This window comes from Penicillium odoratum (assembly GCF_028828045.1).
Source record: "Penicillium odoratum strain IBT 22623 chromosome Unknown utg000001l_segment0_segment0, whole genome shotgun sequence".
In the NCBI taxonomy this organism is placed as follows: domain Eukaryota; kingdom Fungi; phylum Ascomycota; class Eurotiomycetes; order Eurotiales; family Aspergillaceae; genus Penicillium; species Penicillium odoratum.
In genome coordinates this window covers 2,802,746-2,829,985 of record NW_026643143.1, presented here as the reverse complement: position 1 = coordinate 2,829,985, position 27,240 = coordinate 2,802,746, and the positions used below count along the sequence as shown (strand labels likewise).

General features: G+C 48.6%; 15 protein-coding genes across 15 annotated transcripts; 9 read left to right on the top strand and 6 right to left on the bottom strand.

Annotated features, from left to right (window-relative positions):
• Nucleotides 1-90: 90 nt before the first annotated feature.
• On the top strand, nucleotides 91-669 carry N7520_001080 (acyl-CoA carboxylase biotin carboxyl carrier protein subunit; the record flags this gene model as incomplete). Its single annotated transcript, XM_057135015.1, has 3 exons — nucleotides 91-302; nucleotides 348-376; nucleotides 428-669. The coding sequence occupies 3 exons, from the start codon at nucleotides 91-93 to the stop codon at nucleotides 667-669; spliced, it is 483 nt and encodes a 160-aa protein (XP_057000951.1).
• A 325-nt stretch (nucleotides 670-994) lies between these two features.
• N7520_001079 (tRNA (adenine-N(1)-)-methyltransferase) lies at nucleotides 995-2,438 on the bottom strand (the record flags this gene model as incomplete). Its single annotated transcript, XM_057135014.1, has 3 exons — nucleotides 995-1,942; nucleotides 1,991-2,259; nucleotides 2,312-2,438. The coding sequence occupies 3 exons, from the start codon at nucleotides 2,436-2,438 to the stop codon at nucleotides 995-997; spliced, it is 1,344 nt and encodes a 447-aa protein (XP_057000950.1).
• A 217-nt stretch (nucleotides 2,439-2,655) lies between these two features.
• Nucleotides 2,656-3,689, top strand: N7520_001078 (putative Phosphoserine phosphatase; the record flags this gene model as incomplete). Its single annotated transcript, XM_057135013.1, has 6 exons — nucleotides 2,656-2,743; nucleotides 2,797-2,810; nucleotides 2,860-2,936; nucleotides 2,990-3,292; nucleotides 3,352-3,500; nucleotides 3,553-3,689. The coding sequence occupies 6 exons, from the start codon at nucleotides 2,656-2,658 to the stop codon at nucleotides 3,687-3,689; spliced, it is 768 nt and encodes a 255-aa protein (XP_057000949.1).
• Nucleotides 3,690-4,177: 488 nt separating this feature from the next.
• On the top strand, nucleotides 4,178-5,931 carry N7520_001077 (metallophosphoesterase family protein; the record flags this gene model as incomplete). Its single annotated transcript, XM_057135012.1, has 3 exons — nucleotides 4,178-4,192; nucleotides 4,254-5,629; nucleotides 5,679-5,931. 3 exons carry the CDS (start codon nucleotides 4,178-4,180, stop codon nucleotides 5,929-5,931), a joined length of 1,644 nt encoding a protein of 547 aa, XP_057000948.1.
• Nucleotides 5,932-8,164: 2,233 nt separating this feature from the next.
• On the top strand, nucleotides 8,165-8,746 carry N7520_001076 (uncharacterized protein; the record flags this gene model as incomplete). The annotated part of the gene is made up of 1 exon (XM_057135011.1): nucleotides 8,165-8,746. One exon carries the CDS (start codon nucleotides 8,165-8,167, stop codon nucleotides 8,744-8,746), a length of 582 nt encoding a protein of 193 aa, XP_057000947.1.
• Nucleotides 8,747-8,917: 171 nt separating this feature from the next.
• Nucleotides 8,918-10,219, bottom strand: N7520_001075 (FAD-dependent oxidoreductase; the record flags this gene model as incomplete). The annotated part of the gene is made up of 3 exons (XM_057135010.1): nucleotides 8,918-9,371; nucleotides 9,433-9,818; nucleotides 9,977-10,219. The coding sequence occupies 3 exons, from the start codon at nucleotides 10,217-10,219 to the stop codon at nucleotides 8,918-8,920; spliced, it is 1,083 nt and encodes a 360-aa protein (XP_057000946.1).
• Nucleotides 10,220-10,899: 680 nt separating this feature from the next.
• On the bottom strand, nucleotides 10,900-11,145 carry N7520_001074 (uncharacterized protein; the record flags this gene model as incomplete). The annotated part of the gene is made up of 1 exon (XM_057135009.1): nucleotides 10,900-11,145. The coding sequence occupies one exon, from the start codon at nucleotides 11,143-11,145 to the stop codon at nucleotides 10,900-10,902; it is 246 nt and encodes an 81-aa protein (XP_057000945.1).
• Nucleotides 11,146-11,397: 252 nt separating this feature from the next.
• Nucleotides 11,398-12,508, top strand: N7520_001073 (uncharacterized protein; the record flags this gene model as incomplete). The annotated part of the gene is made up of 3 exons (XM_057135008.1): nucleotides 11,398-11,693; nucleotides 11,747-12,046; nucleotides 12,103-12,508. 3 exons carry the CDS (start codon nucleotides 11,398-11,400, stop codon nucleotides 12,506-12,508), a joined length of 1,002 nt encoding a protein of 333 aa, XP_057000944.1.
• A 576-nt stretch (nucleotides 12,509-13,084) lies between these two features.
• On the bottom strand, nucleotides 13,085-14,258 carry N7520_001072 (GATA transcription factor LreB; the record flags this gene model as incomplete). The annotated part of the gene is made up of 2 exons (XM_057135007.1): nucleotides 13,085-13,128; nucleotides 13,187-14,258. The coding sequence occupies 2 exons, from the start codon at nucleotides 14,256-14,258 to the stop codon at nucleotides 13,085-13,087; spliced, it is 1,116 nt and encodes a 371-aa protein (XP_057000943.1).
• Nucleotides 14,259-14,834: 576 nt separating this feature from the next.
• On the top strand, nucleotides 14,835-18,959 carry N7520_001071 (MRX complex DNA-binding subunit; the record flags this gene model as incomplete). The annotated part of the gene is made up of 4 exons (XM_057135006.1): nucleotides 14,835-14,855; nucleotides 14,897-14,958; nucleotides 15,031-15,121; nucleotides 15,177-18,959. The coding sequence occupies 4 exons, from the start codon at nucleotides 14,835-14,837 to the stop codon at nucleotides 18,957-18,959; spliced, it is 3,957 nt and encodes a 1,318-aa protein (XP_057000942.1).
• A 264-nt stretch (nucleotides 18,960-19,223) lies between these two features.
• Nucleotides 19,224-20,378, bottom strand: N7520_001070 (putative DNA repair protein Rad1; the record flags this gene model as incomplete). The annotated part of the gene is made up of 1 exon (XM_057135005.1): nucleotides 19,224-20,378. The coding sequence occupies one exon, from the start codon at nucleotides 20,376-20,378 to the stop codon at nucleotides 19,224-19,226; it is 1,155 nt and encodes a 384-aa protein (XP_057000941.1).
• A 748-nt stretch (nucleotides 20,379-21,126) lies between these two features.
• gcnE (histone acetyltransferase GCN5) lies at nucleotides 21,127-22,707 on the top strand (the record flags this gene model as incomplete). Its single annotated transcript, XM_057135004.1, has 7 exons — nucleotides 21,127-21,148; nucleotides 21,216-21,307; nucleotides 21,367-21,420; nucleotides 21,475-21,683; nucleotides 21,748-21,862; nucleotides 21,927-22,634; nucleotides 22,687-22,707. 7 exons carry the CDS (start codon nucleotides 21,127-21,129, stop codon nucleotides 22,705-22,707), a joined length of 1,221 nt encoding a protein of 406 aa, XP_057000940.1.
• Nucleotides 22,708-23,369: 662 nt separating this feature from the next.
• rgsB (uncharacterized protein) lies at nucleotides 23,370-24,603 on the top strand (the record flags this gene model as incomplete). Its single annotated transcript, XM_057135003.1, has 3 exons — nucleotides 23,370-23,530; nucleotides 23,591-24,317; nucleotides 24,367-24,603. The coding sequence occupies 3 exons, from the start codon at nucleotides 23,370-23,372 to the stop codon at nucleotides 24,601-24,603; spliced, it is 1,125 nt and encodes a 374-aa protein (XP_057000939.1).
• Nucleotides 24,604-25,166: 563 nt separating this feature from the next.
• On the bottom strand, nucleotides 25,167-26,166 carry N7520_001067 (PCI domain-containing protein; the record flags this gene model as incomplete). Its single annotated transcript, XM_057135002.1, has 2 exons — nucleotides 25,167-25,849; nucleotides 25,908-26,166. The coding sequence occupies 2 exons, from the start codon at nucleotides 26,164-26,166 to the stop codon at nucleotides 25,167-25,169; spliced, it is 942 nt and encodes a 313-aa protein (XP_057000938.1).
• A 646-nt stretch (nucleotides 26,167-26,812) lies between these two features.
• N7520_001066 (uncharacterized protein) lies at nucleotides 26,813-27,066 on the top strand (the record flags this gene model as incomplete). The annotated part of the gene is made up of 2 exons (XM_057135001.1): nucleotides 26,813-26,840; nucleotides 26,894-27,066. 2 exons carry the CDS (start codon nucleotides 26,813-26,815, stop codon nucleotides 27,064-27,066), a joined length of 201 nt encoding a protein of 66 aa, XP_057000937.1.
• Between the last annotated feature and the right edge of the window lie 174 nt (nucleotides 27,067-27,240).

Genomic DNA, 27,240 nt, shown 5'->3' with positions numbered 1-27,240 from the left:
TATATGCCGCTTGGAATGACTATCCCCACGCTGGATGTTTCCGGATCAAGACCTGGATTTAGTGCAGAATGACCGTGGATATTGGAGGATATGGATACGATCAGTTTCTACGAAGTCAGCGAGGAGGAGTTTGATCGCAAGCTCGCGCAGTTTAGGGCTGGGAATTACCGGGTTGAGATGGAGCAGGGAGTGTTTGATATGGCTCTACATAATGAGCTTCTGAGAAAAACTTTGGGTGAGGCCGAAGGTATTCAGAAGAATCGGGCGGTATCGCAGAAAAAAATGGCTGAGCTGGAGGATCGGTTGGTTGAGGAGTGGTTGGCTGAGTAGCAGGCGGGTGGGACTAGTTTGGATGAGATACGATCTTCACTTGAAGGTACGATTCTGAGTATCCTTTATGGTGGAAATAGTACTAATTGTATTACAGATCCTATGGTTGAAGCTATTGAGGCGGCTGTTAATGCTAATGTATGGAAGGTTTTGGTTCAGGAGGGTGATGTACTGCAGGCAGACACATTTACGTGCATTCTTGAGGCTTTGAAGATGGAGATCAATGTGCACACAGAGCCTCATTTGGCTGGAATGATTGTCATCAGGGTGTTGGTCAAGCCTGGGGATACTATAGAGAGCGGAAACCCGGTAGTTCTGGCCAGGAAAGCCAAGGTTTAAATTCTTGGGACTAACGACACTTTGAAATAATAGTATAACATATTGATATTTCCATATGTGGCCTATCGAATGAATATTAAATTGATACGTGCGGTAGGAGAAAAGGTAGGACAAGGGTGGGAAATATTGTGTAGAGAACCGAGTAGGTAAAAGGTACGGAAGGTGAGTAGTTAAGGAAGTCAAGTAAAGAGCTGAAATCTAGTTTTCATTGGCCTAAAGGAACCTTTCCATTTAGTTGTGAAAAAACGCTTGATATGCTTTTCTATGTAATTATAGGCTATGTAATGTACAAGTGATCTATATAGTTACAGGGCGAAGTAGATGCCTAAGGGCGATCTTCAATACGACGCCAGACTCCGACAAACCCACCACCCATTGTGCGTAACCCAACTTTAGGCCGACAGACCATGACAGCATTCGCCTCGTCAAAGGCGCTTGGGGCCGAAGGTTCCACGCTGACAGGCTCAGAGTCAGGAGCCTCGTCAGCAGTAGCTTCCCCTCCTTCAGTAGTCGAATCCCACGTTGAGGGATCGGAAGCAGACTTCTTAACAGCCAGACGAACATCCCAGTTTCGGCCACTGGTCAGTCCCGAACCAAGCTCAACAACTCGGTCCAAGACAAAGGGCCGGTTCATCTTCTGGACCATCCGCACACAGTCACCAATCTGCGTGATGCTAGGCGCAAAGACAATCAATTTGCCATCCCGGTGGATGATATCCTTTACCAATGGAATACGTTCATGTGCAGACGGCATGTCCAAAATGGCATACGACAAGAAGGGCTTGACCGGCTCGCCCGGCTTGGTACGCAGGGCGACTTGTGAATTAATCCATTCTTCCACGGCGCCGACGTAAAAATCGACAGTGCCGGAGTAGATTCCTCGACGGAAACCTTTCACGTTTTTCTCGGCGAGCTTAGCGAATTTGGATGAAACGTCCACCGTATGGATGATGGCGCCGCGCTCTGTCCGCCACGCATCCCATTCCTGTTGTACCGGGTCGTTCTCACTCGAAGGTTGCTGGTCTGTATCTGGGGTACCACTCTCCGCTGGGCTTCGATTTCGGCCGGCTACATACTGGATCTGTGAACCGGCTGGTCGTTGCGGTGGAGTCGTGTTGGCGGCGTGGAGGGCACGCGCTAGATGTAATGTCAAGGATCCATGACCAGTGCCGGATTCGAGGATTTCGATCGGAGGTTGAGTATCGTTCGAGGCGGTCGGGTTTGTATGAATATCAAGGAGGGAGACGATCAAGTTGGCATCATGAGCATAAATCTGCGACATTTAGCCACTGGCTCTCCGAGTTGAACTTGCTGCGCATACCGGTGTTACCAAGCGAGGGGTCAGAGTGACATATTCCTCAAGGGTTGGAAGGCTCAGTCGAACCTCTGGGCCTATTTCGGCGTCAGTCGCGTTGCGTGACATAATTTGCGCGAGCGCTTTACCCTTGTGTGCTTGGACTGCGTCCCATACCCGACTCCCAATGGCGCGATCGTGCTCCAAATGTCCACGCCGAAGATTTGTCTTGCCTCCCTTCTGCAGTGGTTTTGTCAATGATGGCTGTTTGGTGTGTAATAAAACCTGGTCTCCCTCTGCGCGTCGTTAGTTGGAAATCCGGTTCTCTAAAGGGGGATGTTGACGTACCTTTAATAACGGAAAAATCTGTATCAATAGATCGAACTCGAGTCACACTAGGACCTGGCGGAGTTGTAGAGATTGCCGGACTAGGATTTCCCAGCAATCGCTGTAAGGACCTCAGTAAACGAGCCATTGTTGGAGCTAAAAATGGCTGAATCTGAATCTCCAAAAATCCACTTTTTCCATTTGGCTTGATTTGCCCCACATGGTCTCTTCCCCATTGATCAAACCCCTCGTTCACCGGGGAAACTTGGAATCTTTTTCCTTCAACTCTCCAATTGCTCTACATTTAAAGATCACAGCGATCTTGAATTTTACCCCGATTCTTTCTGTTTTTCCACTCTATCACAATGGGATCTGTCGCGCTTCCTTACATGGAGACCAAGCCCAAGGTCATCTTCTTCACCGATTTCGATGGCACAATTACCGTTGATGACAGTGAGTTACTGATAATATCTCACATTTCAAGGCTCATACTAATAGAACCACAGGCAATGACTTTATGGTTCGTCGAACGCACACCTTTCCGATCCCCCCGGACTAAAATACCATAGATTGACAACCTTGGATTTGGCGCCGATCGCCGCCGCGTGTTGAACAAGCAGGTCCTCGAGGAGACTCTGGGCTTCCGGTGAGGCCTATTCGAATTGACCGAGACAATACATTCTGACTGAACTGGTTCAGTGACGCTTTCCGTGAGATGCTTGGGAGCATCAAGACCCCATACGACGTTTGTATCGAGACACTGCTGAAGAACATGAAGCTGGACCCATACTTCGAAGAGTTCTACTACTGGGCCGAGGAGAACAATGTCCCCATTGTCATTCTGTCCTCTGGCATGTACCCGATCATTAGCGCCTTGCTTGAGAAGTTCTTGGGCCACAAGCCCCGCAGCCATCTTACCATCATCGCCAACCAGGTGACTGGTCGTGATGGCAAGGATATTAACAGCGAGGGTGGCTGGGAGATCGTGTACCACGATGAGAGGTAAGGCCTTCAAGTCTGAGATTCATCCGTGAACTTATATTTACGGTTTTGTTTTATAGCTCCTTCGGCCACGACAAGTCTCTCGAGATCCGCCCATACGCCGCCTTGCCAGATGGGCAGCGCCCGGTTCTTCTATATGCTGGTGATGGCGTCTCTGATCTATCAGCTGCTGCAGAGACCGACCTCCTGTTTGCGAAGGAGGGCAAAGGTAAGCCAATATGTCCCTGCCTTATCTCGAGTAGTCTCTAACATAATTCCAGATTTGGTTACCTTTTGTGATCGCCGAGGAATGCCATACACCACCTTCCAGAACTGGTCCACAATCCTAGCGACCACCAAAGATATCCTTGCTGGAAAGGTGTCGCCCAGCGATGTGGCCAAGAAGAACACTGTTTAATGACTTAATATAGGTCGGCTAGAATTTTTTGGTTGTTTTAGAGAATTGTTAGACATACATCCTAAAGTGATCTTGTACACTTTGTTCAATGCGTCCAGAAGTAAGAGAATGATTAATAGTCAAGTACATCACATTTGAAAATTCCCCTTCATATTACCTGTCGCCGAATTATCATATTTAAGTAGCACCTACAGTAACAATACAAGACAATACAAGAAGTATCAAAGCGGAGAATACATGAATTAGTGGAATCGCCAGGAGTAAGTGACCGCCTTGCGGGTCCAAGCGTCAAGTCGCTTTCCCCCGAAAACAATTGGCAACTGACCTTGTTTCCCACCCATCACTTTTATGTTCTGGCTTGAGTTGACCTGAATCCGTCGGTCTTCTCTCGGCCTGTACTTCTTTCATTTTGACAATCCTGGGGGACATCATGCGACACTGCGCATCCCGGCTCTATTCCAAGTCCTTGCCAGGGTGAGATCAGCATCATGGCTCGCCGGATCGTACGAACATCTGTCTGAATACCCCTGAGATCCATAAAAGCTGACTTGATTTATTATACAGGTGCGAGCGGGCTTACAGCTCAGTGTGCTCACTGCTTTCATTCTCCTTGTGGTTCTGTTTCTCGACAATCGGTTCAGCGTCCTTCCTACCTCCATCCATGGCCACCTTCCGATGCACTACTCTGGCTTCGTAATTACTGATGTGACAATTACCAAATGCTCAGCGCTCAATCCCTTCGCGAATTGCAACCTTGACCCGGATGCTTGGCACCGCATTGATAAAGACCTCTACTTACGCTCAGGCTGGACGTCGTCGGCCTATGTCCAATTCCAACGGAAGAAGGAGGAGGATTTGGGCCCAGATGACAAGGTTGTCATTGATCTGAAGATTGGCCGTGTCACGCCCCCGGCCGAAGATACAGGTAAAGGGGATACGGAAGCGTGGGAGCCCCGTCCTGGAGGGATCTGGCTGAAGCGGACCGCCTCCCGTCATGCTAGCGACTCGGGCAAGGCAGTGACCTATGTCGACGTTCTTTTCGGCGCGGATGCCGTGGACCCTCGTCCGAATTGGGAAATCAAGGATATGCCTTTGTTGTTGGATGGTTGGACCGAGAAGCTGGAGACTCGGTTGAGCATCCGCCGTGGAAACCCGACTAAGAAGTCGAAGCCGGTTCCCAGAATCAACGAGAATGGAAAATTCAAGGTCATGCAACTAGCAGATATTCATCTGAGTACGGGAACTGGTCACTGTCGAGACCCGATCCCTGCCGAGTCGGTGCCTGGACAGAAGTGTGAAGCCGACCCACGGACCTTGGAGTTCATTGAGCGACTTCTCGATGAGGAGAAGCCGGATATGGTCATCCTCTCGGGGGATCAGGTTAACGGCGAGACCGCTCCTGATGCCCAAAGTGCAGTTTTCAAGTCGGTGAAACTCCTCGTTGACCGCAAAATTCCCTACGCAGCCATTTTTGGCAACCATGACGACGAAGGCGATCTTAACCGCGAACAGCTCATGGCTCTCTACGAAAATCTCCCCTACTCTCTTTCAACCGCCGGCCCCGAAGACATTGATGGGGTTGGCAATTATATTGTCGAAGTCCTCGACCGCGGCACTGGCACACACTCTGCCCTTACCTTCTATCTTCTCGACACTCATTCCTACTCCCCCGATGAACGCCAGTTCCGGGGCTACGACTGGATCAAGCCGAGTCAAACTCGCTGGTTCAAAAATACCGCTCAAAGCCTGAGAGCAAAGCATCAGGAATATACCCATATACATATGAACATGGCATTCATTCACATCCCATTGCCCGAGTACCGGAGTTCGGGAAAATACTTCCACGGCGCGTGGGACGAAGCTCCAACGGCGCCAGGATTCAATTCCGGCTTCAAGGCTGCCCTTGAAGAGGAGGGTGTTCTCTTTGTCAGCTGCGGACAGTAAGTACTCAGAACAGATCCCCTTTGGCAGTGACTAATGTGTATTCAGCGACCATGTCAACGACTATTGTATGCTTGAGCAAGACGAGAGCGAGCAACCATCTCTTTGGATGTGCTATGGCGGCGGTGCTGGTCTGGGAGGCTACGGAGGCTACAACGACTATGTCCGTCGTGTCCGCTTCTACGACTTTGACATGGGACCGGGCCGTGTAACGACCTACAAACGCCTCGAATGGGGCCAAACCGAAGCCAGGATCGATGAGATGATGATTGTCGACGGTGGTGCCGTTAAGGGCCCTTAACGACCTCTCTACTCTTCTGATTACTTTAAACTTTTTTTATGCTCTTCTTGAAATGCAAGAGTGGATACCCTACTCTGCTCTTGTCACCTGTTTGGACCGTCCATCTTGTTTCTTCTACCATTGTACATATACCGTTCACCCTTGCCTGCAAAAAGCTGGCGTCCATAGGGTGTCTATCTCTTATTAAATATCCCATCATTTCTTCTTTTCTTTCGCTTCAAACTTCATCATAGGAATTTGTAATTAACAGAAGTTTTTGGCCACTGGAACTAGGTTAATCTGCGGTTTTGTACAACCTGGCCAGCTTGGCAACTTATTAATGCGAGCGAAGGACTAAATCCTTCACTCAATTGAATGAAACGATAATCGAATGATCAGACACATAATGTCCACGCTCAACGTAAGAAATAGGAAAGCATCCAGCCCTTGCACATATGCGCGGTTCGGATTGTACATAGTCTAATGAATGTGTCTAATGCTCGCCGTCAATCATTCCGGCATAGATGGCTTCCATATCCCAAGCGGAAAGTGCATTCGTTCTTTTCAATTAAACCGTTCTTTGCTCTCAGGTTTGGGATGCTGATTGTTTTGCCAAATACCAGCTAGGATACCTCTGAAATCCAGTTCCCCAAAAGACCGACAACATATCAAATGAAGAGTAAATATCTTTCAAGCGGCCCTAAACCGGATCTGGACATGAACACAATCGATCTGGTCTTTTGCAGTGCGCAATCTTTGAATAACCCGGCGGTTTGCGGTACGTTCAGCTTCGGAGTCAACTTCTATAAATGTGAGCAAAAATATAAAGTCTACACAGGGAGTGTACTTACTAACGGCAATGGGATCCATTTCAGCAAGATGATTGATATGTACTCTATAAGAGTTCTTCCAAGGCTCCTTTAAGCTCGGAGGCAGTCTTAGTGAGCCTTCGCCGCTCCACAGTAGCGATAGGTTGATCAAGTTCATCCAGTCTCCCAGTCATGAACACGAACCACCGAGTACGCCTAGTACACAATGTTTATGAATGGGATTGTAATGAAGTTACAATTGCTGACTGCAATTAGGTTAATCTGTGTTTTAGTATAAAGTCTAAAACTTGCATCAATCGACTTCCAAGGCTAGTAGCTTAGCTTGCTAGCTAGCGATTTTACATAAGAGGTTTGACATTTGACTGTTTGGGTGTCTATCTCTTGAACATTCCCCAGGTGCCCCATTTGTAGTATTTAGAAAGGCAACATTGGAGTGAAAATAAAGTTGTCGATCACTATGTATAATTAGGTAAATTGTTGTTTCCGAAGAACAGATCTTATATAATCTAGAGACCTAGGAAAGAGGAATGTCTCTCAAGTAGTAAATAGCTGGCTACTTATCAAACTCCCGGCATAATAATAGGTTAGACCCTGGGCCGCATCCCCGCCCCGGTACATAGACGATGTCACACCATTGGCTAGCGCGTGCCAAACGATCCACCCTGCAAAAGGTTATACACGATTGGGTAAGGACTCAGTAGTATAGGAGTAGTTAATTCTTAATTTATGTCCGTGTCGTCCATATGATGGAATTCGGAGGTAAATTTCACGAAATCTCCGATTCATTTAATCCAAAGAACCCCTTCAGTGGAACTGAACGCTAAGGTTGATGATGATATTTTCGCATACGCTACGGAGTAGCTAAACGCCAGTCTTCCTATAGTTAGTTAGCGTGAGAACGCGCATCAGATTCCCCACTCTGCAGTCAATTGAATGTTGCCATTAATTTCGAAACTGATTTGGCCCCTAATAAAGAGGAAAGATAACCCGCGGATCCCCCGAGGCTGTAAAATGTTTAGGTCGTTCCTTTCCTCTCCCTTCCGATGACTTCCACGATAACCAGTGGTCCAAGCCCACTCACCACTACATTCACACCGCCCGCGGATTGCTTCACAGATTCATACCATATCGAATGGTGGTCTGGCTCCAACTATTATACACCGGTATCCACAGCCACTGAAATTTGGTGGTGGGTTAGCCTCGGAGCCAGAGACTGGAGCACATGTTTCCCATCGGGCTTTTCCACCGCAACAACAAGCTATTTCTCGCCGGGCATATGTCCATCAGGCTATACAGCTGCCGGTCTATCAGAAGTATCGCTTGATAATAATGTCGAGACAAGAGCTACCTGTTGTCCTAGGTATATTCGCCTATAATCTGCCCCTATGCTTATTTATGAGGGCATTTATTAACTTGATGATTCTATGCTTAGTGGTTACAATGCCCAGACTGGAGATGCCTGGCCATGGTACTCCAGCAACCCATGCACCTCCTCCAATACCAATTCGGATTCCGTCTACGTTTATACATTCGACGGCGCGGTGACGAGTCAAACAGGAACATTTGGAATCCAGGGGAAGGGTGTTTCAATTCGTTGGCAATCTACCGATTTCGTATCAGCGACCTCAACCTCTGACGCGTCAACTTCTTCGACCTTGACCTCAGCACCAACTAGCGCAGCAAGCGTGACAGCATCTGCAACCAGCACAACTGAGTCGGTACACAATACAACCAATACATCTACCAGCAATGGGCTTTCGACGGGAGCAAAAATAGGAATTGGCATTGGATGTGGAGTCGGAGCTATTATACTCTTAATTATGGCTATGGTTTTCTATCGAAAGCGGAAGAGCAAGGACGCGTCAAATCTCGATCAGCCTATGATACAAACACAACGGTCCCTCAAGCCCGTGGAACTATATACAAACAGACATTTCGCGGAACTGGAATCAAATTCCGCTCCAACGGAGTTGGACGCTACAGATCATTCCGAGAGGAGCATGTAAATGTTTCCAATGAAATCCCATTTTGTAAGCTACTGTGTAGTTGAGGATAACATTGAATAAAGTGTAATATACTTTCTTAAATTTAAACACCGATCCTTTTGAGATTATTGACTAGATCTTAGACGGAATCTTTCTCTTTGCAAAATAGATTGTATTAAGATCTTAATCCCATTACCACCATTTCTCGAAAAATACTCTCTGTGGCTCATCCCCCAGGATGCCTTGGAGTTTCTCAACCAGGTCATCAGTCATGGCTGGCGGTCCACAGACATAAGCCACAGTGTGTTGTGGATCCAGCTTGTTTCTCCCGCCCACAAGTGCTGAGCGTAGATCTTGTTCGCTTACTCGTCTCAGATGGATGTTCAAATCGGCAGGGGACTCCGAGGGAAATTGACTCGTGGACGCAGAAGTGAGAAACACGTCCAGACTAATTTTTAGTTGAGAGGATGGACCCTGGGAACGAATGATGTGTCGTATTCGTGGAAGAAACAGAATTTGCTCCAGGACAGACTCATATGTTTCAGTTTCCTGGCCTTCAGGAAGTCGACTGGAGTATAAGATCTGAACATTGAGTGGATGCTTGGTCTTGGTCTGGTTGATATGAGAGATTATAGAGATCAGGGGGCTGTGTTTCCCATGTCAGCATCCATGTCAGATCGCTTTGCCACAATGTTCCGGATACTTACTTGATCCCTACGCCGCCGGCAATTAAGACCACATTCTTGATCTCGTGGACATCGATCCCAGTCGGTGGCCAGACGAAGCTTCCCCCTACTCGGATGTTCACTTTCTTTCCGATGATCTCGTACTGGGGCCTCCACAGCCACGCAGCTGCTGGGTTGGATGGTGAGTCCTGGACTGCTAGTTCCACGTATGGGGCTCGACCCTGCGAGACAAGTGATGCAGCTACGTTCTCTGTCGCGATTGAAGCCTCTAGATCATCCAATGACGGTAAGGCCTGGGCGTCTGCCGGAGTAGAAGTGATGGTGAACCCGCCGGCGTTGGGTATAGATGGAATATGCACGTCTAGCCACTGACCCGGGAGAAACGAGAAGGGCTGTCGTTGATCACCCTATAGAGAATGTAAGTTATATGGTTCATAGGATTGAATTACTTGATGGAAGGAATAGCTGCGCATATTGGAGGACATCAGAGAAATGTGGAGCTATCCATTCATCGATCCAGATTGTCATCGGGGTTCGGGTAGTACAATATCAAGTCGGAGCTTACGTTCTCTGGGCCTGGAATAGTAAAGTGCAGGAGCCGAATCGATCGGTTCACTTGCTCCACATGAGTCAGATGCACCGGGTACAATTTGTTCTGCCGGGGCTCGGCTGCCGTGCGCAGCTCATGTGGAATGGAGTCCTCTCGCTTTGAACTCATTGGTGTTTTCGGGATGTAAGCTAGTCGTGGCGGCTGGGGCCGGAGGTAAAGCGCGGGGAGGTGGATTGGTTGCGGTCGGATACCCCTCATTGGATTCTGATAAGATGCACAATTTGCGATTGATAAGCAATTTGGCTCATGTACAGATATATGGAAATTAATATGTGTATCTTTCGACAAGAATAACTGTCGAGTCTTGGATTTGTTGGGTTTGGCAGGTTCAGAGTGGAGATGTGATGACTTAGATAATGAAATGATTCATGCTTGAACTTCACCCACAACTCCTATCTGCCTCATCCGTTCATGAAAAGTTTACATGGAAACAAATACATGAGATTGACTATTCTATGGCATTTCATACTGTGAATTATATTTCGCCTGAAGTTTTCCAAATGAATGACTCCAGCGGCCATAAGTCTGACTACCAACATATACTCCGTACCGTGTACATCTTCTCCGATAGGATCCAAGTCCGGAAGAATAAATAGGAACAAAAGCCTGGTAATCACAAAAAAAGACCCGAAAAACAGGATGCTAACCTCCGAGCACTTGAGTGAGATTGTCCAACTAAGTTGATCTTCGGGCTCATCAGTGCCATCACCTGTGGATGAGTTGCGATATGCATGGACCATCACGGAGAGAGAATGAACAAACTGAATTTACAACAATCAGCCCCACCACAGCGTTTCGCTATTCATTCAGCAAGAGCAAGTGGCCGTGTTGCTGTGATGCGGAGGGACTCGTGCAGATCCACTAAGCCATCACACCGACTAGTGTGTGACGACCGGCAGCCTATCCCCGGTCTCTGGCATCTCATTGGTGCGACAGTTCTCACGACCTGCTTCTGCTGGCGCTTTGCCGCCGTCAAGCATTGGCCAGATGCAAGTCCTGGAAACACTCCCAGGATCCTCTGCACCTAGCCCCTGCTCTGATTCGTCCCCCTCTCTGCATGCGAGCGATGGGCGACTCAATGTGTCGACCACCCGGGGGGTCTCGAGCTCATATCTAACGCCCATCATCCGGATCGCTCAGAACTCTGTGTGTTTCTGATTTTCTGACATTCCTGTAAAGCTCTGTCCTTTTTATATCTCTTGGCCTTGGCCTTTGACGTGCGAAAGACTGGATCTCACTGCCAGCCGGCCTGGCCGAGTCGCATTGTACTCCATTAGTCTTCCCGTCTCGCTGTCGCTGCTGGACTGTTTCGTCTTACTCCAAGGCGCTTACAATATTCTGGTCAGCTTCAAGTGATTCATCCACACACCGCCGCCATGCACAAGCAACAGTTACAGTTCAAGATCGAGTCGATCAAGGACTTCGAGTTCTTTCGAGGATGGTACTTCCCCAAGCAATGGCGGGATCGCAAGCTCCTCTTCTATCTCATGGGACTTGAGGTCCCCTTCACTATCGTCATCCTTACCCTCACCGGTATTGCTTCCCACAACACATACCGAACGCTGTTATGGACGGATGGTTATGAGAATGGCTTCAACAGTTCGCCTGATCAGGCTCTCTACTCCGCTGCCAACTATGAGCCCTATACTCCTCCCCTCGTGTGGTCTAGTTTGTACGTCTCCTAGCTGCAAATCTCTTATATAATTCCTACTGACTGAACTTCAGCTTGACCAACTTCAATTTGGTTATCGGTGTCCTGAGTACCTTCCTGTTGATTGTGAAAATTCCAGTTCACTTCATGCACTTGCTCTTCCCTCCTTTCGCCGTGTTCATCCACGGAGGCTGCATCGTCGTATATGCCTTTGCAGCCCGCTACCAGGCCGGTCCCGACATGTCAGACCCATCTCATCCCCAACCCGGGGCCCCATGGTACATCACCAAGAGCTGCAGCGTCGCCTACTCGACATCGGATATCGGATACTGCAGGCAGGCGAAATGTCTTTTCGCTCTATGCATTATTGTCATGTAAGAACTATCTCCCCCAAAGTATACTGAGAACCTGACCGCTAACCTAAATCCAGTCTGATCTATTTCACCGAATTTTGCATCTCAGTCCGCTCCTGTTTCATCACCCGGGCCGAGCGCGACGAGGTCGATGAAGCCCGCGAGGACAAGCGCGTTGAAAAGGAGTTTGAGGAGGAGATCATGAAGTCCCCTTACTACCCTACAACTCCCGGCCTGGTTCCTCGCACTCCTGGCTTCCCACCTCTGGTCGCGCAACCAGCCGGCTTGAGCGGGCAAGGCGTGTACCCCTTCACTCCTCGTCACTTGGCGTTCAACCGACTCGACAGTCAGGCTTCGGACCTTCCGCTGCGTGAGAATGGCTCTTCCAGTGCTCCTTCGCCGCAGACAACGCATCAACCATCTCCAGATGCGTCGCAATCGCAGATGTACTTCCCGCCTCCACCGAAGAAAGCTACAAATTAAGGTCTGATGTGTAGGAGTTGATATGTTTGTGTTTTTTTCTTCTTGCTTGGAGATCGTTTAAGATACCAGATACCATGCTTTTTTGCTTTTGCCTGTTTATACATCCCACTCTCCTTTATTTACTAGGTTCCTTGTGGACTTGGGAGAAGCACCAAAATACACCCCAAGTACATACCATTTACGGCGTTCCGAACATTGGTTCTCTCCAGCATTGATGTCTGGCAATCGTTATTTAATTATTCATGAACAATATGATAGGCAGAATTGAGAACGTACAAAAATGAACTCAAATTTCCAATCCATATACGCTGGTGAAGTGGAACCCAGAACCAAAAACAAATTAAAATATGTACATGTCCAAGATGATAACATCAGAACGGATTTGCTCATTACTTCGTCAACCATTTTGCGCCGATCATGGTACAAGGCAATAAATAGATACCATGTCAAGAAACCTCAGATCGCACCATCAAGCCTGAATAAGGAATGGCAGGGTATATCTTAACGCAAAAGAAACCAAAGAATGGAGAAAGAGTAGGTGCAAGAGGCCAGCTCGGGATCTGATGTGATGAACGGCTAGGCAGACCCCTGGCGCTTTTTCTCTTTCTTGGACCAGCGCACTAAACAGGGGGCAATTAGCGTCAACAGCGAAAAAAAACCTAGGAGGGGGAAACCTACAGCCACAGGCATTGCATAAAGTCTTAGGCCCTTCGGGTCCTTTCCGCCATTCGGGCGAGTCGGCGGTTCCACAATCACTGCAAACATGCTGACTCTTGAGTCGTTTACGTCTGTCTCCCTCTTGCACATTCCGTGCTTGATCTGCAGCGGTGGTAATATCGATATCACATTGGACTAGTCGACCCTGGCGCGAACCAGTACTGAGACCCTGCGACCGCTCGCCATCGCCATAGAAGAGGCCTGTGATGACCTCGATGCCATCGATATGCGATAGGCCCTCTGGTCGAGGTTCCCGATCGTAAAAATCTGCCCCTTCGCTGGTAGCGGATTCATCTGACTGCGCTGCAGCAGTCTCGCTGGATTCCTGGTCGCTCAAGATCCCTGGAATAATAGAAAGATCCATCGGCTCTTGGTCGTCCTCCATCTTGCTGTTTGAAGCTCGGTTCATGCTTGCTTCTTCCTCCTCCTCCTGTTGCAGCTTGGCAATTTGTTGCACAAGTCGCGCATTCTCAATTTTGTGTTCGAGAAAAGAATCGAGGAGCAGTGAGGCTTTCGAGGGGTTGGGCCGACACATGAGGAAGAAGCCCGTACATAGATCCTGGGGAGTTGTATTCCGGCCCTGTGCCGCATTTGCATTGGCAATATGCGGGTGTCCGTAGATCTCGATGAGGCAATGACCGCTATTGGTCTTCTGGAATCGAACATGGGTACGGAACGGACGATTCTTAGCGACCGCATCATCCATGTCGCGATGGAAGATGGCATGGTCACCTTCGTGAATATATTCTGTAATCGGAGTCCCTTCGAGTTGTTTCGGTGAGCGCCCTGTGATGTTCTTCGCAGAGGGCGACGCATAGGTGATGCGACCCTGGGCGTTGAGAAGTAGAAGCATGTCTTTCATTTCCTCTAAAACCCGCTCTATCCAGCCGGGGTCCTGCTGCGACGCCTGCAACCCAAAATTTGCGTAGGATCCATCGCGCGTATATCCTTGGCTCCCTTCGTTGGAGACGGATGGCCGCTGCACCGCGGGTGGCTGCAGGCTGTCTTGCTGCTGTTGCTGGCTTAGGGCCATATCGAGGAGACCGAAGCCAAATCGAGGGAGGAAGTGGGGATGAAGAGGGACGGGAGATTCGAAATCGCGGTAAGAGGATTGGCAAGAGTAATTGGGTATCCGAGCTTAACGGGAGGTCCAGACGGTCGATTCCCCGCAAAATAAGTTTCCAGAAACCCAAATTATAGATTCAGGATGGGTGAGATCATATTCAATCTTTGCAAGCCAAAGCACGACAATGTTTGATTCAGTCGACTGGGGTAAATTCGAACTTCTTATTAATAGAAAGTCTGGAACTCCAGAGAAGAAAAGGAAATAACATCCGTCCGCTCACAGTGATAGATACACGCTGATCTCCTTGTGGGGCGATTATCTAACTCACCATTGGAGTCATGTGACTTCGTGTCGCGCCGCTCATGCGCGAGAAGTGGAGAAAGTTGATGCATCATAAGCCAACACCACAACATTCTGGAGGGATCAAATGCTGGATGACATTATCATTCATCACTCATTCTTAACGAGAGTTTGCTGAAGCACCTCTAGTCGCTTCGGTGCTTCGAAATGTAAGATAACCCACTCCCCCGCTTTTTCGTACCCATGCTAACAGTCCAAACAGGTGTAAGTGAAACTTACCAAAGACATCAACAATACGTATAAAGATATCTGACGACTCCTTTTACTCACGACAGCGAAGATTGATAAACTCTCAATTTTGGGGTATGTTCTTTTACTAACTCTATAGCCTACGATCCTCATTTCCGCATCTCATGCTAAGTGCTTCTCTTGATTCTAGAGTTCGCTCCTTCGATAATACGCGCAGTGAGACCATTCAGTTTCACGCACCTCTTACATTGATCGTTGGATACAATGGATCAGGCAAAACGGTACAGTTATCGGCAGGTAAACCGTCAGACCGTGAGCGCAAACTGACAGTCTTAGACTATCATCGAGTGCCTCAAATATGCCACCACCGGCGATCTCCCCCCGAACAGCAAAGGCGGTGCTTTCATCCATGATCCGAAATTATGTGGCGAGAAGGAGGTGCTTGCGCAGGTGAAGCTTTCCTTTAGGGGAACCTCTGGGGCTAAGATGGTGGCTACCCGCAGTCTCCAGCTCACGGTCAAGAAGACGACAAGACAACAGAAGACACTGGAAGGGCATCTTATGATGATGAAAAATGGTGAGCGAACGGCAATCTCATCACGAGTGGCCGAGCTGGACCAGATCATGCCGCAGTACCTGGGTGTTTCCAAGGCTGTCTTGGACTCAGTCATTTTTTGCCACCAGGACGAGAGTCTTTGGCCGATGAGTGAACCCTCCGTACTTAAAAAGCGTTTCGACGAGATTTTCGAAGCCATGAAATACACCAAGGCCATTGATAACATCAAGGCCCTTCGTAAAAAGCAGAACGAAGAGCTGGCGAAATATAAAATCATGGAGCAACATTCAAAAGAAGACAAGGACAAGGCGGATCGTGCGGAGAAGCGCTCGGTGAAGCTTCAAGATGAAATCGAAGAGTTGCGCGATGAGACTCAAAAGATGTCAAAAGAGATGCGCCGTGTCGCCGAGCTTGCTGACAAGGCATGGAAAGAGTCTGAAGGATATGCGCAGGTGCTCGGTGCTCTGGAGGGAAAGCGAATCGAAGCCAAAAGCATTCAGACTACCATAGACAATCTCAAGCGACACCTGGTCGAGCTTGAGGAGTCGGATGAGTGGCTTGAGTCGAATCTCGAGCAATTTGAGACGAAGCAAATCGAATACCAACAGCAGGAAGAAGCACAGAAGGAGAATTATATGGAGCTGAAGGCTCGTATCGAGGAAACTCGGCAGCGGCTGGGCCTGAAACAGGCCGAAAATGGCAAACACGAGAACGACAAGGCCAATTTCGAGCGCCAGATTCAAAGACGTCAAGCCATGATCACTGAGGTCGCTCGAGGGAACAGCATTTATGGTGTTGACGAACACATGAACCAGGAGGGCATTGACGCTTTTATGCACAAGGTCAAGCGATTCTTGAAAGAACGAAACCAGGCACTTGATCGGGTGAAACGCGAAGCCCAGAAAGAGCTGCGCGAGGTTCAGGACACTCTAAATGAAATTGGACAGCGCAAGTCCGCTCTTCAAGAAACCAAGAACTCCGCCAAAAGGCAGATTTCGAACAATGAAAGAGAATCAGCAAATTATCAAGGGAAACTAAATGAGATTGAAGTTGATGAAGGTGTTCAAGCAGCCCTGGAGGCCAAGATTGAAGACATCAACTTTGGCCTTGAACGCGCGAAAGAACGCTCTACGGTTGCTTCATGGGACCAAGGGATCCAGGATGTCAATACGCAGATCCAAAATCTTGAGGATGAAAATTCAAAATTGAATGAAGAATTGATTGAGTCCACGAAGAAGGCTGGTGATTTAGCTCGGTTGGATCACCTCAAGAAAGAAGCAAAAGACAAAGAGCGGAGTCTTCAGACAATGAAAACGGCCCACGGAGAAAGACTTGTGAAGGTTGTCGGTGCAGACTGGCAGCCTCATACTTTGGAGCGGGAGTTTCAGAACGCGGTCGACACTGAGTCTAGGCAGGTATCCGAGGCAGAGAGGGATCGTGAAGGTGTTAGCCGAGAGCTTGAGCAAGTCGAGTTCAAGCTGAAAAATGCAACCAAATCCTTAAAACAGCGCCGAAAGGAGCTCGACGAGTGCGTCAAGGAGCTTCGTGAGGCGATTGACGCCGAGCCCTCTGAATACCCTACAACGCTCAAAGATCGTCAGGCCCAGTACGAGATGGCGCGCAAGGACGCTGATCAATATGCTGGTATGGGCGAGTACCTCAACAAGTGTGTTGACGCAGCGAAACGAACCAAGATGTGTCGCACATGCCAAAGATCCTTCAGAACCGAGACTGAGCTTCAAACATTCACCAAGAAGCTGGAGGCATTGGTGAATAAGGCGGCCAAGGATGCTGAAGATGAAATTTTGAAAGAGTTGGAAGTAGATCTTGAGACTGCCCGCGAAGCCAGTGCAGCCTACGATACTTGGGCCCGTCTCTCCGAAACCGACATTCCAGAATTGCAGAAAGAAGAAGACGAATGCGTTTTACAGCGCGATCAACTGCTGGACAAGCTTGAGATCCACGACCGAGCTGTGAGCGATAAGCAGGAAAGCAAGAGAGATGTTGAATCTCTGAGCAAGACAGTCAATACCATTGCTAGATACGACGCTGATATCAAAACCATCGCTTCGCAAATCCAAGAACTCTCCGCGAAGCAAGACAATGTGTCAGTATGCCGAACCCTGCAAGATATCCAAGATGAGATTTCGGCGAACAATGAAAAGGCACGCGAATTGAAAAAGACGCTGGCCAAGCTCACGAACGAACGGGATCAGACCCGGAGTGAGATTAACAAGCTTGAGTTGCAGCTGCGAGATGTCCAAAGTACACTGGACAGCACCAAATTCCAGCTGGAGAAGAAGGCCGACTTGCTCGCCCGCCTGGAGGAGTACAAAAAATTGAATTCCCAGCAGCGCGAGGCAATCGAGAAAGCGGACAGCGATATCGAAGGGCTAACGCCCGAATTACTCCAGGCTCAAGCTCGCTACGATGAGATCAGCCAACGAGCCGATGGGCGAGAGCGAGATCTACAGCATGACATCACCCGCCTCTCAGACAGTATTCACCAGCTTGATTTGGCGAACGAGGAGATCAACTCGTACATTGAACGGGGAGGTCCGAGCCAACTCGAGCGGATTAAGCAAGAGCTCTCTGAAATCGAGGCAGAGATTAGCCAACTGGAGGTCGAGCAAGGCGAAATTACCCGAGCAATCAACAAGATTTCGACGCAGCTCAAGGACAGTGAAAATACCAAACGACAGTACTCGGATAATTTGACATATCGCCAAGCTACACGATCTCTGGACGACGTGTTGGAAAATATCGAGCAACTGGAATCCCAAAATGCCGACGTTGATCGCAGCCGCTTCAAGCAGGAGTCAGAACGCTGGACGCGTGAGCACAATGCTTTGGCAGCCAAACAAGCCAGCAAGATGGGAGAGATGAAGTCCAAAGACGACCAATTGATGCAACTCCTGAAAGACTGGGACACCGACTACAAAGATGCTGCATCCAAGTACAAGGAGGCCCATATCAAGGTCGAAACCACCAAAGCCGCGGTTGAGGATCTTGCACGCTACGGCGGTGCCCTTGACAAAGCCATCATGCAATACCACGGTCTGAAGATGGAGGAAATCAACGCTATCGTCGGCGAGCTCTGGCAAAAGACCTACCGTGGAACGGACGTTGACACGATTCTCATCCGATCCGACAATGAAAATGCGAAGGGTAACCGGTCATACAACTACCGTGTTTGCATGGTCAAACAAGGAGCAGAGATGGATATGCGAGGCCGTTGCAGTGCTGGACAAAAAGTACTGGCTAGTATCATCATCCGTCTTGCTCTGGCAGAGTGCTTCGGTGTCAACTGTGGATTGATTGCTCTCGATGAGCCCACCACCAACCTGGATCGCGATAATATTCGTTCTTTGGCTGAATCACTACATGATATTATCAAAGCTCGACAGCAGCAGTCAAATTTCCAGTTGATTGTCATCACCCACGACGAAGAGTTCTTGCGGCATATGCAGTGCGGAGACTTTAGCGATTATTACTATCGGGTCTCACGGAATGAGAGACAGAAGTCGATCATTGAAAGGCAGTCCATCGCTGAGGTATGCTAATCTTGAATACATCGGTGTCACGATTTTAGGCTAATCATATCTAGGTCCTGTGATTCACGTCTCGTTGCGTCTCATATTTTTCTTCTCTTTTCCATTCGATGTCAATTTCTTTGTCGACTTTGCTAAGAGCAAGCATATTTCTAGGTTTCCCCACAGCATTTACATGAGAGCATAACCATATCTAGGCGTCTAGGGGTCGATATCAATAGAATTCAGTTACAGTGACATGAATATTAAAGGACGTAGTATTTAATGAGATAGTCCCTATCCATCTTCTGGGACATCCAGCTCCGCCTCTTCCTCGTCCAATAATGGCACGAACCGAAAATCTACAAAGCAAACCGGCCCAGTGGTCTTGATACCAGCCCCAATAGAGCGCCCAGCAGGGGCTTGACCATCATCTAACTCAATCATAAACTGTAGACTCAACACACCCTGTTGATCCCCCCGAATACTAACCTTACTAGCAACAGACATCGCTCTCGCAGCCTTACGAATTAGCCCAAATCGGTAACTCTGCTTGATCTGGTCACCCATAGACGAAGGCGGCGAAACCATGAATGTCTCGGTGACAGTAGGACCGAGCTTTGATTTCGCTGCACCTGCCCGGGAGGATCCATCATCTGCTAGCAGCCTGTGTGATGCCTGTGATGCTTGCGTTGTCTGTCTCGGTGCCGTCCCGAAAATCTCCTTGTGTTGATCCATGGAGAACTCGACGGTAGATTCACTAAATGACCCGCCCGCCCCCGAGAGCGCAAAATAAGGTGCCTTCTTGGCGGACGCAGAAATTTTGAGGATGGTGGGTGTTGAGGAGTTGAGTTCTGCAATGGAGTTATGCAGCCAGGCGGAGCGCATGATGATTTTCATGATAATTGCATCACGTTGGAGGGGGATGTCGGATTCATCGTCTTCTGGTTCGTATGTCACCAATTCGCAAGTCGTCTGGACGCCTGATTCGGTGATAGCGATGCTAAATGGTGCGCCGTGGGATGCATATTGAAGGGTGCATGAGCGGTTCATCAATAGCGAGGGGGCGGAGAAAGCGCTCGAGGCGGGATTGGTTTGTGGGAGACTGGTGTCACGGTCATTTTTATCTTGATTTTCGTTTATACCGAAGATTTTCAGTGTTTCGAGGAGGGCGGAGAGGGAGATAACGAATTGTGGGTAGATCACCTCGTCCGAATCTTGAGTGTCGGGTGCTTCTGCTTGGCTGGCATCTGGAGTCGCAATGAAAGAGTAGCTGGTGAAGAGGGACTTGTCGAGAAAAGCAAGGCCTTGGATGACGCGACCTTCTTCAACAGAGAAGCGGAGACCCTCGGGGGTGATCTGGACTGTGGCTCTCGAGGTGAAGCCGATGCAAGAGAGGAGAGTGTAGAGGTGATGGGCGTTGTTGGAGACGCCGGTGAAGAGAGGCTCCATCTTTGCTAGTCCAGGTGGCACTTTTGGGGAGGTAGAAGCAGGGACTAATGGTTTCGCAAATGTGATAGTTTGGGAGCTTCTAGCAGTACAGGTCCCGTGCAATAATTCCCCGCTTAGTGTACATGGGGTAGACAATGGGTATCGCGTTAAACATAAACTCCAACGGCACAGATCATAAACACAGCCCCGAATCTATCAATCAAAATATTGTCAGTATGCGTTAGTAGAAAGCTAGTTTGAAGCAGATCGAGGTACTCACCCGGTTGCCAGTGCGGCTGGAACGCCCAGGGTGAAGAGGCTGACGAAAGAACGGTCTAAAGGTTGTGAGCATAATTGATACCATGAGGTTCTGGAAGAGACTTACTCAGTCCAAAAAGACCACTGGCAATCACAGCTAAAGTAGAGCAAGTTAGTAGAGGCATAGAAACTGTCGCGGAATCTATGCATACCACAGAGGAGCAGGTTGAAGCCAATGGAGAATTGGCTATCCTTGGAGACAATGGGTTGGAAAGGAGTTGCAGAGGCTGCCTCCCAGACTTCGTTCAGCGACATGAGGGTGATGGAATTGATATGAAGAGGCAAGAGGTTTATGTCAAGCAACGGATGAAACAACGCGTGTATAGATGTGATCTGGCCGATCCGGAGGAACAGTTATTCCAGTTCCGACCCCAGTCACATTCAACTGCTTAATCACCGAAGACGCGATAGTTAACTCCAACTGAATCCAAAGCTATTCCCAGCTTGTATTATGGCTGTCGTTTCACCAAAAAGTATGTTTTTTGCTCATGAAGGGGGTTGCAGTGCCTGTCACTCCAGGCAGATACTAACTGGTACCAGGTTCAAAGAGGAAAGCCTCAGAGGAGCCCGCTTCCCCGGACTCTCAGCCGCAGGCAAGCAAGAAAGCGCGCACTGATTCCCCAGAAAAAGAAGTTCGTCAATTACTAGTATATCCCTTGATCCGTCAACGATCTCTAACATCATGTCTCAGGAAGATGGCCCAGCACTGAAGCCACCCCTGCGCATTGTGCCGTTCCCCGAAAAGGTAAGCTATCACCGCTGTCACACCCAGCTTTTCAGTTGCTAACTTATCCTCTAGCCTGCTGTGCTGGAAGAGCGCCGAGGTGATATCGAGTTTCGCGTCGTCAACAACGATGGTTCGCATGACAGCTTCATCGTCCTAACGGGTCTTAAGTGCATCTTCCAGAAGCAACTCCCGAAGATGCCCAAGGATTATATCGCTCGCCTCGTATATGACCGGTCGCACCTATCAATTGCGATTATAAAGCACCCTCTTGAAGTTGTTGGGTATGTGCATTGTCATGGTTATAAATCGTTGATTTCATTGTACTATGGACTAATTTTACCCAAGAGGAATCACATATCGACCTTTTAACAGTCGCAAATTTGCGGAAATTGTTTTTTGCGCCATTTCCTCGGACCAGCAGGTCAAGGGATATGGAGCACATTTGATGTCTCATTTGAAGGTATGATTACGACCATCCGAAATCCTCGAAGCTTATTTTGTTCTTAATGCTAACCCACAAATAGGATTATGTCAAGGCAACCTCTCCCATCATGCACTTCCTTACCTATGCGGATAACTACGCCATCGGATATTTCAAAAAACAAGGATTTACCAAGGAAATCACGCTTGACCGATCTATCTGGATGGGTTACATTAAGGATTATGAGGGTGGTACAATCATGCAGTGCACGATGCTGCCCAAGATTCGATACCTGGAGATGGGTAGGATGCTACTAAAACAGAAGGAAGCTGTGCAGGCGAAGATTCGAGCCTTCAGCCGTTCACATATTATACATCCCCCGCCCAAGGAGTGGAAGAATGGAGTGAATAAAATTGATCCTCTCTCTATCCCGGCCATCAAGGACTCTGGATGGTCGCCTGACATGGATGAAATGGCGCGCCAGCCTCGTCATGGACCAAATCACAACCAGCTTTTGCACTTATTGAACGACATGCAGAATCACAGTGCTGCCTGGCCATTCACACAACCAGTCAACCGAGATGAAGTACCTGACTACTATGAGGTGATTCTCGAGCCGATGGATCTATCTACCATGGAGGAAAAGCATGAGAAAGACATGTACCCGACCCCACAAGATTTCATCAAAGATGCGACGTTAATTTTTACGAACTGTCGCCGGTATAACAACGAGACGACACCATATGCCAAGAGTGCGACTAAACTTGAGCGGTTCATGTATCAGCAGATCCGGGCTATCCCGGAATGGTCGGTAAGTGGAGTCACGCTCTATAACGTAAGGAATTTAGCTAACCAAACCGTAGCACTTGGCTGACAACAATTGAGTTGTGTGATTAATGGAAAGAAAGGCGTTTGTGGCTTGTCTATTTACCAATACCCGGATATTTTAGCGGTGGGTACCTTATGAAGAATATGAATGAACATTAAGAGCGTCTATAATTATTCGAGGACATGAAATGTAGATCGTACTCCGTAGATATGATGCAATGGGCGTCGCGGGTGACAGGTGGGTCCCGGATAAACAGTTGATGCGATGTTGTTTCAGGCACGAAAGAATGAGAGATTGACTACGATCGAATCTATCGTCAACCCTTGCCTGGAGTGCCTGGCCTCATTCGTTTCAATACCACGTCGTGGGCTTATTTTGATTTCTCCTGAAATTCCAGCTTGCTATCTTATCCAGGTAGCTGCTTGCTTTTCTAATTTTGTTTGTTGTTATTCTTCCCAGGGGTCCTTAATACCACACGATACACGGCGTATCCTACTTACATTCACCACGTCCCCTCTTTAACACTCGACACTGTTTTCCATCTTTTACAAATCTTAATTGGATTGTTCTGTCTTTCGATTGTCGCCAAGGCGCTCTTGAAGCTACATTGCTCGGGACCCGCGCGCGACGAACTAACACGCTCTTTACCCCTTTTGGGTCAACCTTCAACCCCTCGGTGCTGGAATTTTCACCGTCAATTCCCCTCAACAACTCAACATGACTTCCTCTTGGGATATGCACTCCGACTCGGAGTCGCGCAATCGCCTACCGACCCTGTTTGAAGTTCTCAGTCGTCGCACTCTGGCCCCTGTCGATCTCTTTTCATTCTACATTTACATGCGCGACCAGCAACGTTCTGTGGACTACCTTGACTTCTGGTAGGTATTAAACTTAGGATTCAGGTCCTGGAAAGGAGTGTATTAACAAATCTGTCTCAGGCTTGATGTTTCTCAACACATGTCTCTCTGTCGCCATTATGTCCGTGAACTTCGCCGCTCAGTACTCGTCGCAACACCCGACATGGAGAGAGCGGACAGCAAACGATCCTCTGCGCTGCTTGAGAATTTGGAGAACCTGGGTGATATTCCGCTGGTGGAGGCTGGGCCTTCACGCATCCCAGGCAACGAAAAAGAACGGGATGCCGATCATCGCCTGTCTGCTTTCCTGCGATCTGAAACCCACACCTCGACTCACTCGCCTCAGAACAGTATCGGATCCGAGTCTGTGTACCCGACTCGCACTGAGTCACCCGATCAGCCACGCCGCAGCTCCGCCACTCACAATGGCGGCGACTCCAACTCCCCCGGTCACACTGTTGCCCGCAACGATATCCGTGCCAGTGCCGAGAAGATTCTGTACACCTACCTGCTACCCGGTTCCGAACGTGAAATTGTCTTGCCTGAAGCAATGGTTTCGACTATTATCAACCTGATCGAGGATGACGGCCGTGATGACCCACAGGTGTTCGACCCCGCCAAGGACTACGTTTTTCAAGCCATGGAGCGCGATGCTTTCCCAGGGTTCTTGCAGGCCAAGGCCCTGGGTAACCTAGTTCCATTGAGCATCATTTTGCGTTTGGCCTTTGCTCTGATCAGCTTCGGTGGTGGATTCTGGGGAGCCTTCTACGTTGTTCTGCGCAACAAGCCTCGACACATTCGTTGCTGGGTATGTAAATTCCACCTTTTGATTGGATCCAATACTAACTTCAATCTAGGTTATTCTTCCCTTTGCTGTTGCGGCCTATTTCATCGTCTCTTACCAGTACAAGATCGATCCCGTAATGGCCTTCATAGCCTACAGCGAATACACCTTCATGAACTGGGCGCCGATTCGTGAGCCCTACGTCCGCAAGCTGCTGAACAAGCGTGCCATTGTCACTGCGGCCGTTGCCTTCCTCACAGCTGCCGCATTGAGTATCTTGTTCATCTTCGTCCCCGGAACCATGATGTGAGCCTGTCATTTGCTCTGCAATTCGTGAGATTGCATCCACTACCTTGTACAGCTCGGTACCCTGTTTTGTGCCTCTGCGTCCCCATCGCTTGCAATGATTTGATCTGTCGAAGGAGTTCCTAGCCTGGCGTCTGGATTCTATGTTGCGGTCTGCTTCTGTGAAGCATCATTGATTGAAAATACTTCGGTTTCAGTCCCAAATAGCCTCTAATTTTCTAGGCTTCTGGTCTGATCACCTGTTCCCCCACCCGCTTTTTCAGCGAATCTTATTTCTCATTGTCCTGTCCATATTTGCTACTTCTTTGATCTCGCTGCCATATTTTTCCTTCTACCAATACCCCTTCTGACCCCAGACATTTGTATTTATGTTATCAATGAGTCGTTGCCCTTGGGGGGGCTTTACGAATGCAATCAATCTATTTGACACATGTACCATTACCATCAAACTGAACTCGTAATCATATGTATGCGGTCAGACTTTAGATTCTTTTTCGTGAGATCCAGTCATCACCAAAGAACCTGTTGTGAAAGTCCATGGGAATAGGGAAGCCATAGCAATCGTACTCATCCCTGGCGTCCCAGTATCCTCTTCGTCCGACTGCCAAGCCCCCGTCCAGAGCCAGCTCCAGCCCCAGCACCCTCGTCGATATCCATCCCGTCTCCAGCATCAAAGAACCCATCATCATTATCAATATCCTCAGCCTCCCGCTTATTACCCATCCCCCAAAATCCCCTTCGCCCACGCCGTCTAGACCCTCCAGCTCCGCCCGCATTCCCCGATCCACCTCCTCCGCTTGCAGCCGCAGCCGCAGCCGCCTTGCGCTTCTGAATCGCCTCCTCAAACAATCGATTCTGCGTTGCTTCGGACACGGCTCGCTTGGTCGCATTATCCCTCACAGCTTGAATCTCTGCCTCCAAACTACTAACCACATCCGCGCACCGCTGCTGCCACTCGGTAAGATGACTAACAATTTGCGGTAGGGACTCCGGCTGTACATCCCGCAGCGGCGCGACGGATGTCACATTGATAGTGGCCGGTGAAGTGGCGGGTGACAAGCGCGCAGTAATCAGGGAGCTGTAGATGGCTGTTGTAACTAGGGATTCGAGGTCACCGGGTGTGGAGAGGGAAAGTTCGGACATGAGAGTTGAGTAGGTGAGGGGTTTGATTGTTGTTGCGAGAGTGATGAGCGAGAGAATGCGGAGTTTTTGTGCTTGTTCAAAGCTTAGTTTTGGGAGGTTGGGGGTTGCTGTTGTAGACACTTGGGTTAATTTGGTACACTAGATGCGGGGTTTTTGTCTTCGTACATTCGTAGTCTTTCCATGTTCCCCAGGCGAAGATCTCAAGGAGCTTGAGGTAGCTCTTGTACTCTGCTGGTGTGTTGGGTGAGCTTAGGGATTGGATGGTGGGTGTCTCCAGCAGCTCGCCGAAGACGTAAGTGTGTGGGCTGGAGGTGGCATTTGTGATTATGTTGGCGACAAAGCGCGGGGAGGTGGCGCTGTTGGAGTTGGCAAGGTGAATAAACGGTTGTAGAGCCTCGATGGCTCGGGTGTGCGGTGTATCCATGGTGATGGTTGAGAGAAGGAAGGGTGATGGGAATATGTTTAGAGTTGGAGAGGGGAGCTTGTAGAGATCCACTGTACTGCCCAACTAGGCGGTGATAGGTGGACCATAGACATCACTTATCTTCTGTATAGTTAACCAACCTTTTCATATTTTTACATGCTAAAAGGGCTCAACCCGCCAAGTTTGACCCCCGTTGTATGTACTTGCACCTTATATACATATAAATTATTTGTGCTACAGCTTATACATATATAAAAGAAAAAATTCGACTTACTTATTCATTAGACATTAATAGCATCAAGAGCTGAAACTTTCACCGTATAAATACTAGTAGACTAAAATTATACATTCTTTAACTGCATCCCTCATATTCTATATAGACATACCTAGTAGGTACTGATAACAAGCTTTGAGTAATGTGGATATGGTTACTCCTATATAGTAGGGTAACACGAATGGGGCAAACAAAGATACTATGGGACTCGGTTCTAAAGAGAACATTTTTTAAGTAGCTACTGCTGCCCTTAGGTGTCCATTCATGCAGCGCAGCACACTACTTGTTTGCACTTATCTTGCCATCTACTCTTTGTCATGTATTTTCCCAGCCCTACCTTTGTTATCGCAGTCTACTCCATTGATCAACTACATGGATACCTTTGTGTCCGAGCAGCACCGTAAGTTGCCTGGCTCAGAAATTTGAGGCTGCATCTAACGTGCTCTCCTTTAGCCTGGAGCTTACTGAAACTGCCGAGCAATGCCCCATTTCAACTGAAAACCGATAATGAGGTCGGGCACTACAAAGAGAATTTTACCCTTCGGATCCCATACATCATGACGGAACGCCGTCGTCGTACTCTGGAACTGGCTATGGCTCAGGAGACTTCTATCCAGGCATCGTAAGTGGGATTCAGACTGTTTGATCGATCTTGAAAGAATCATATTTTGTGAATGCCTTTTTGTGGGGATGCGTCGTGGAACGATTCGAAGAATCATATCCAAGTTAAATGCCCCCACTGCTATTTATAAAATGTATCATCCACCGCCACCAATTAGTAAGTTTCGGATCAAATAATT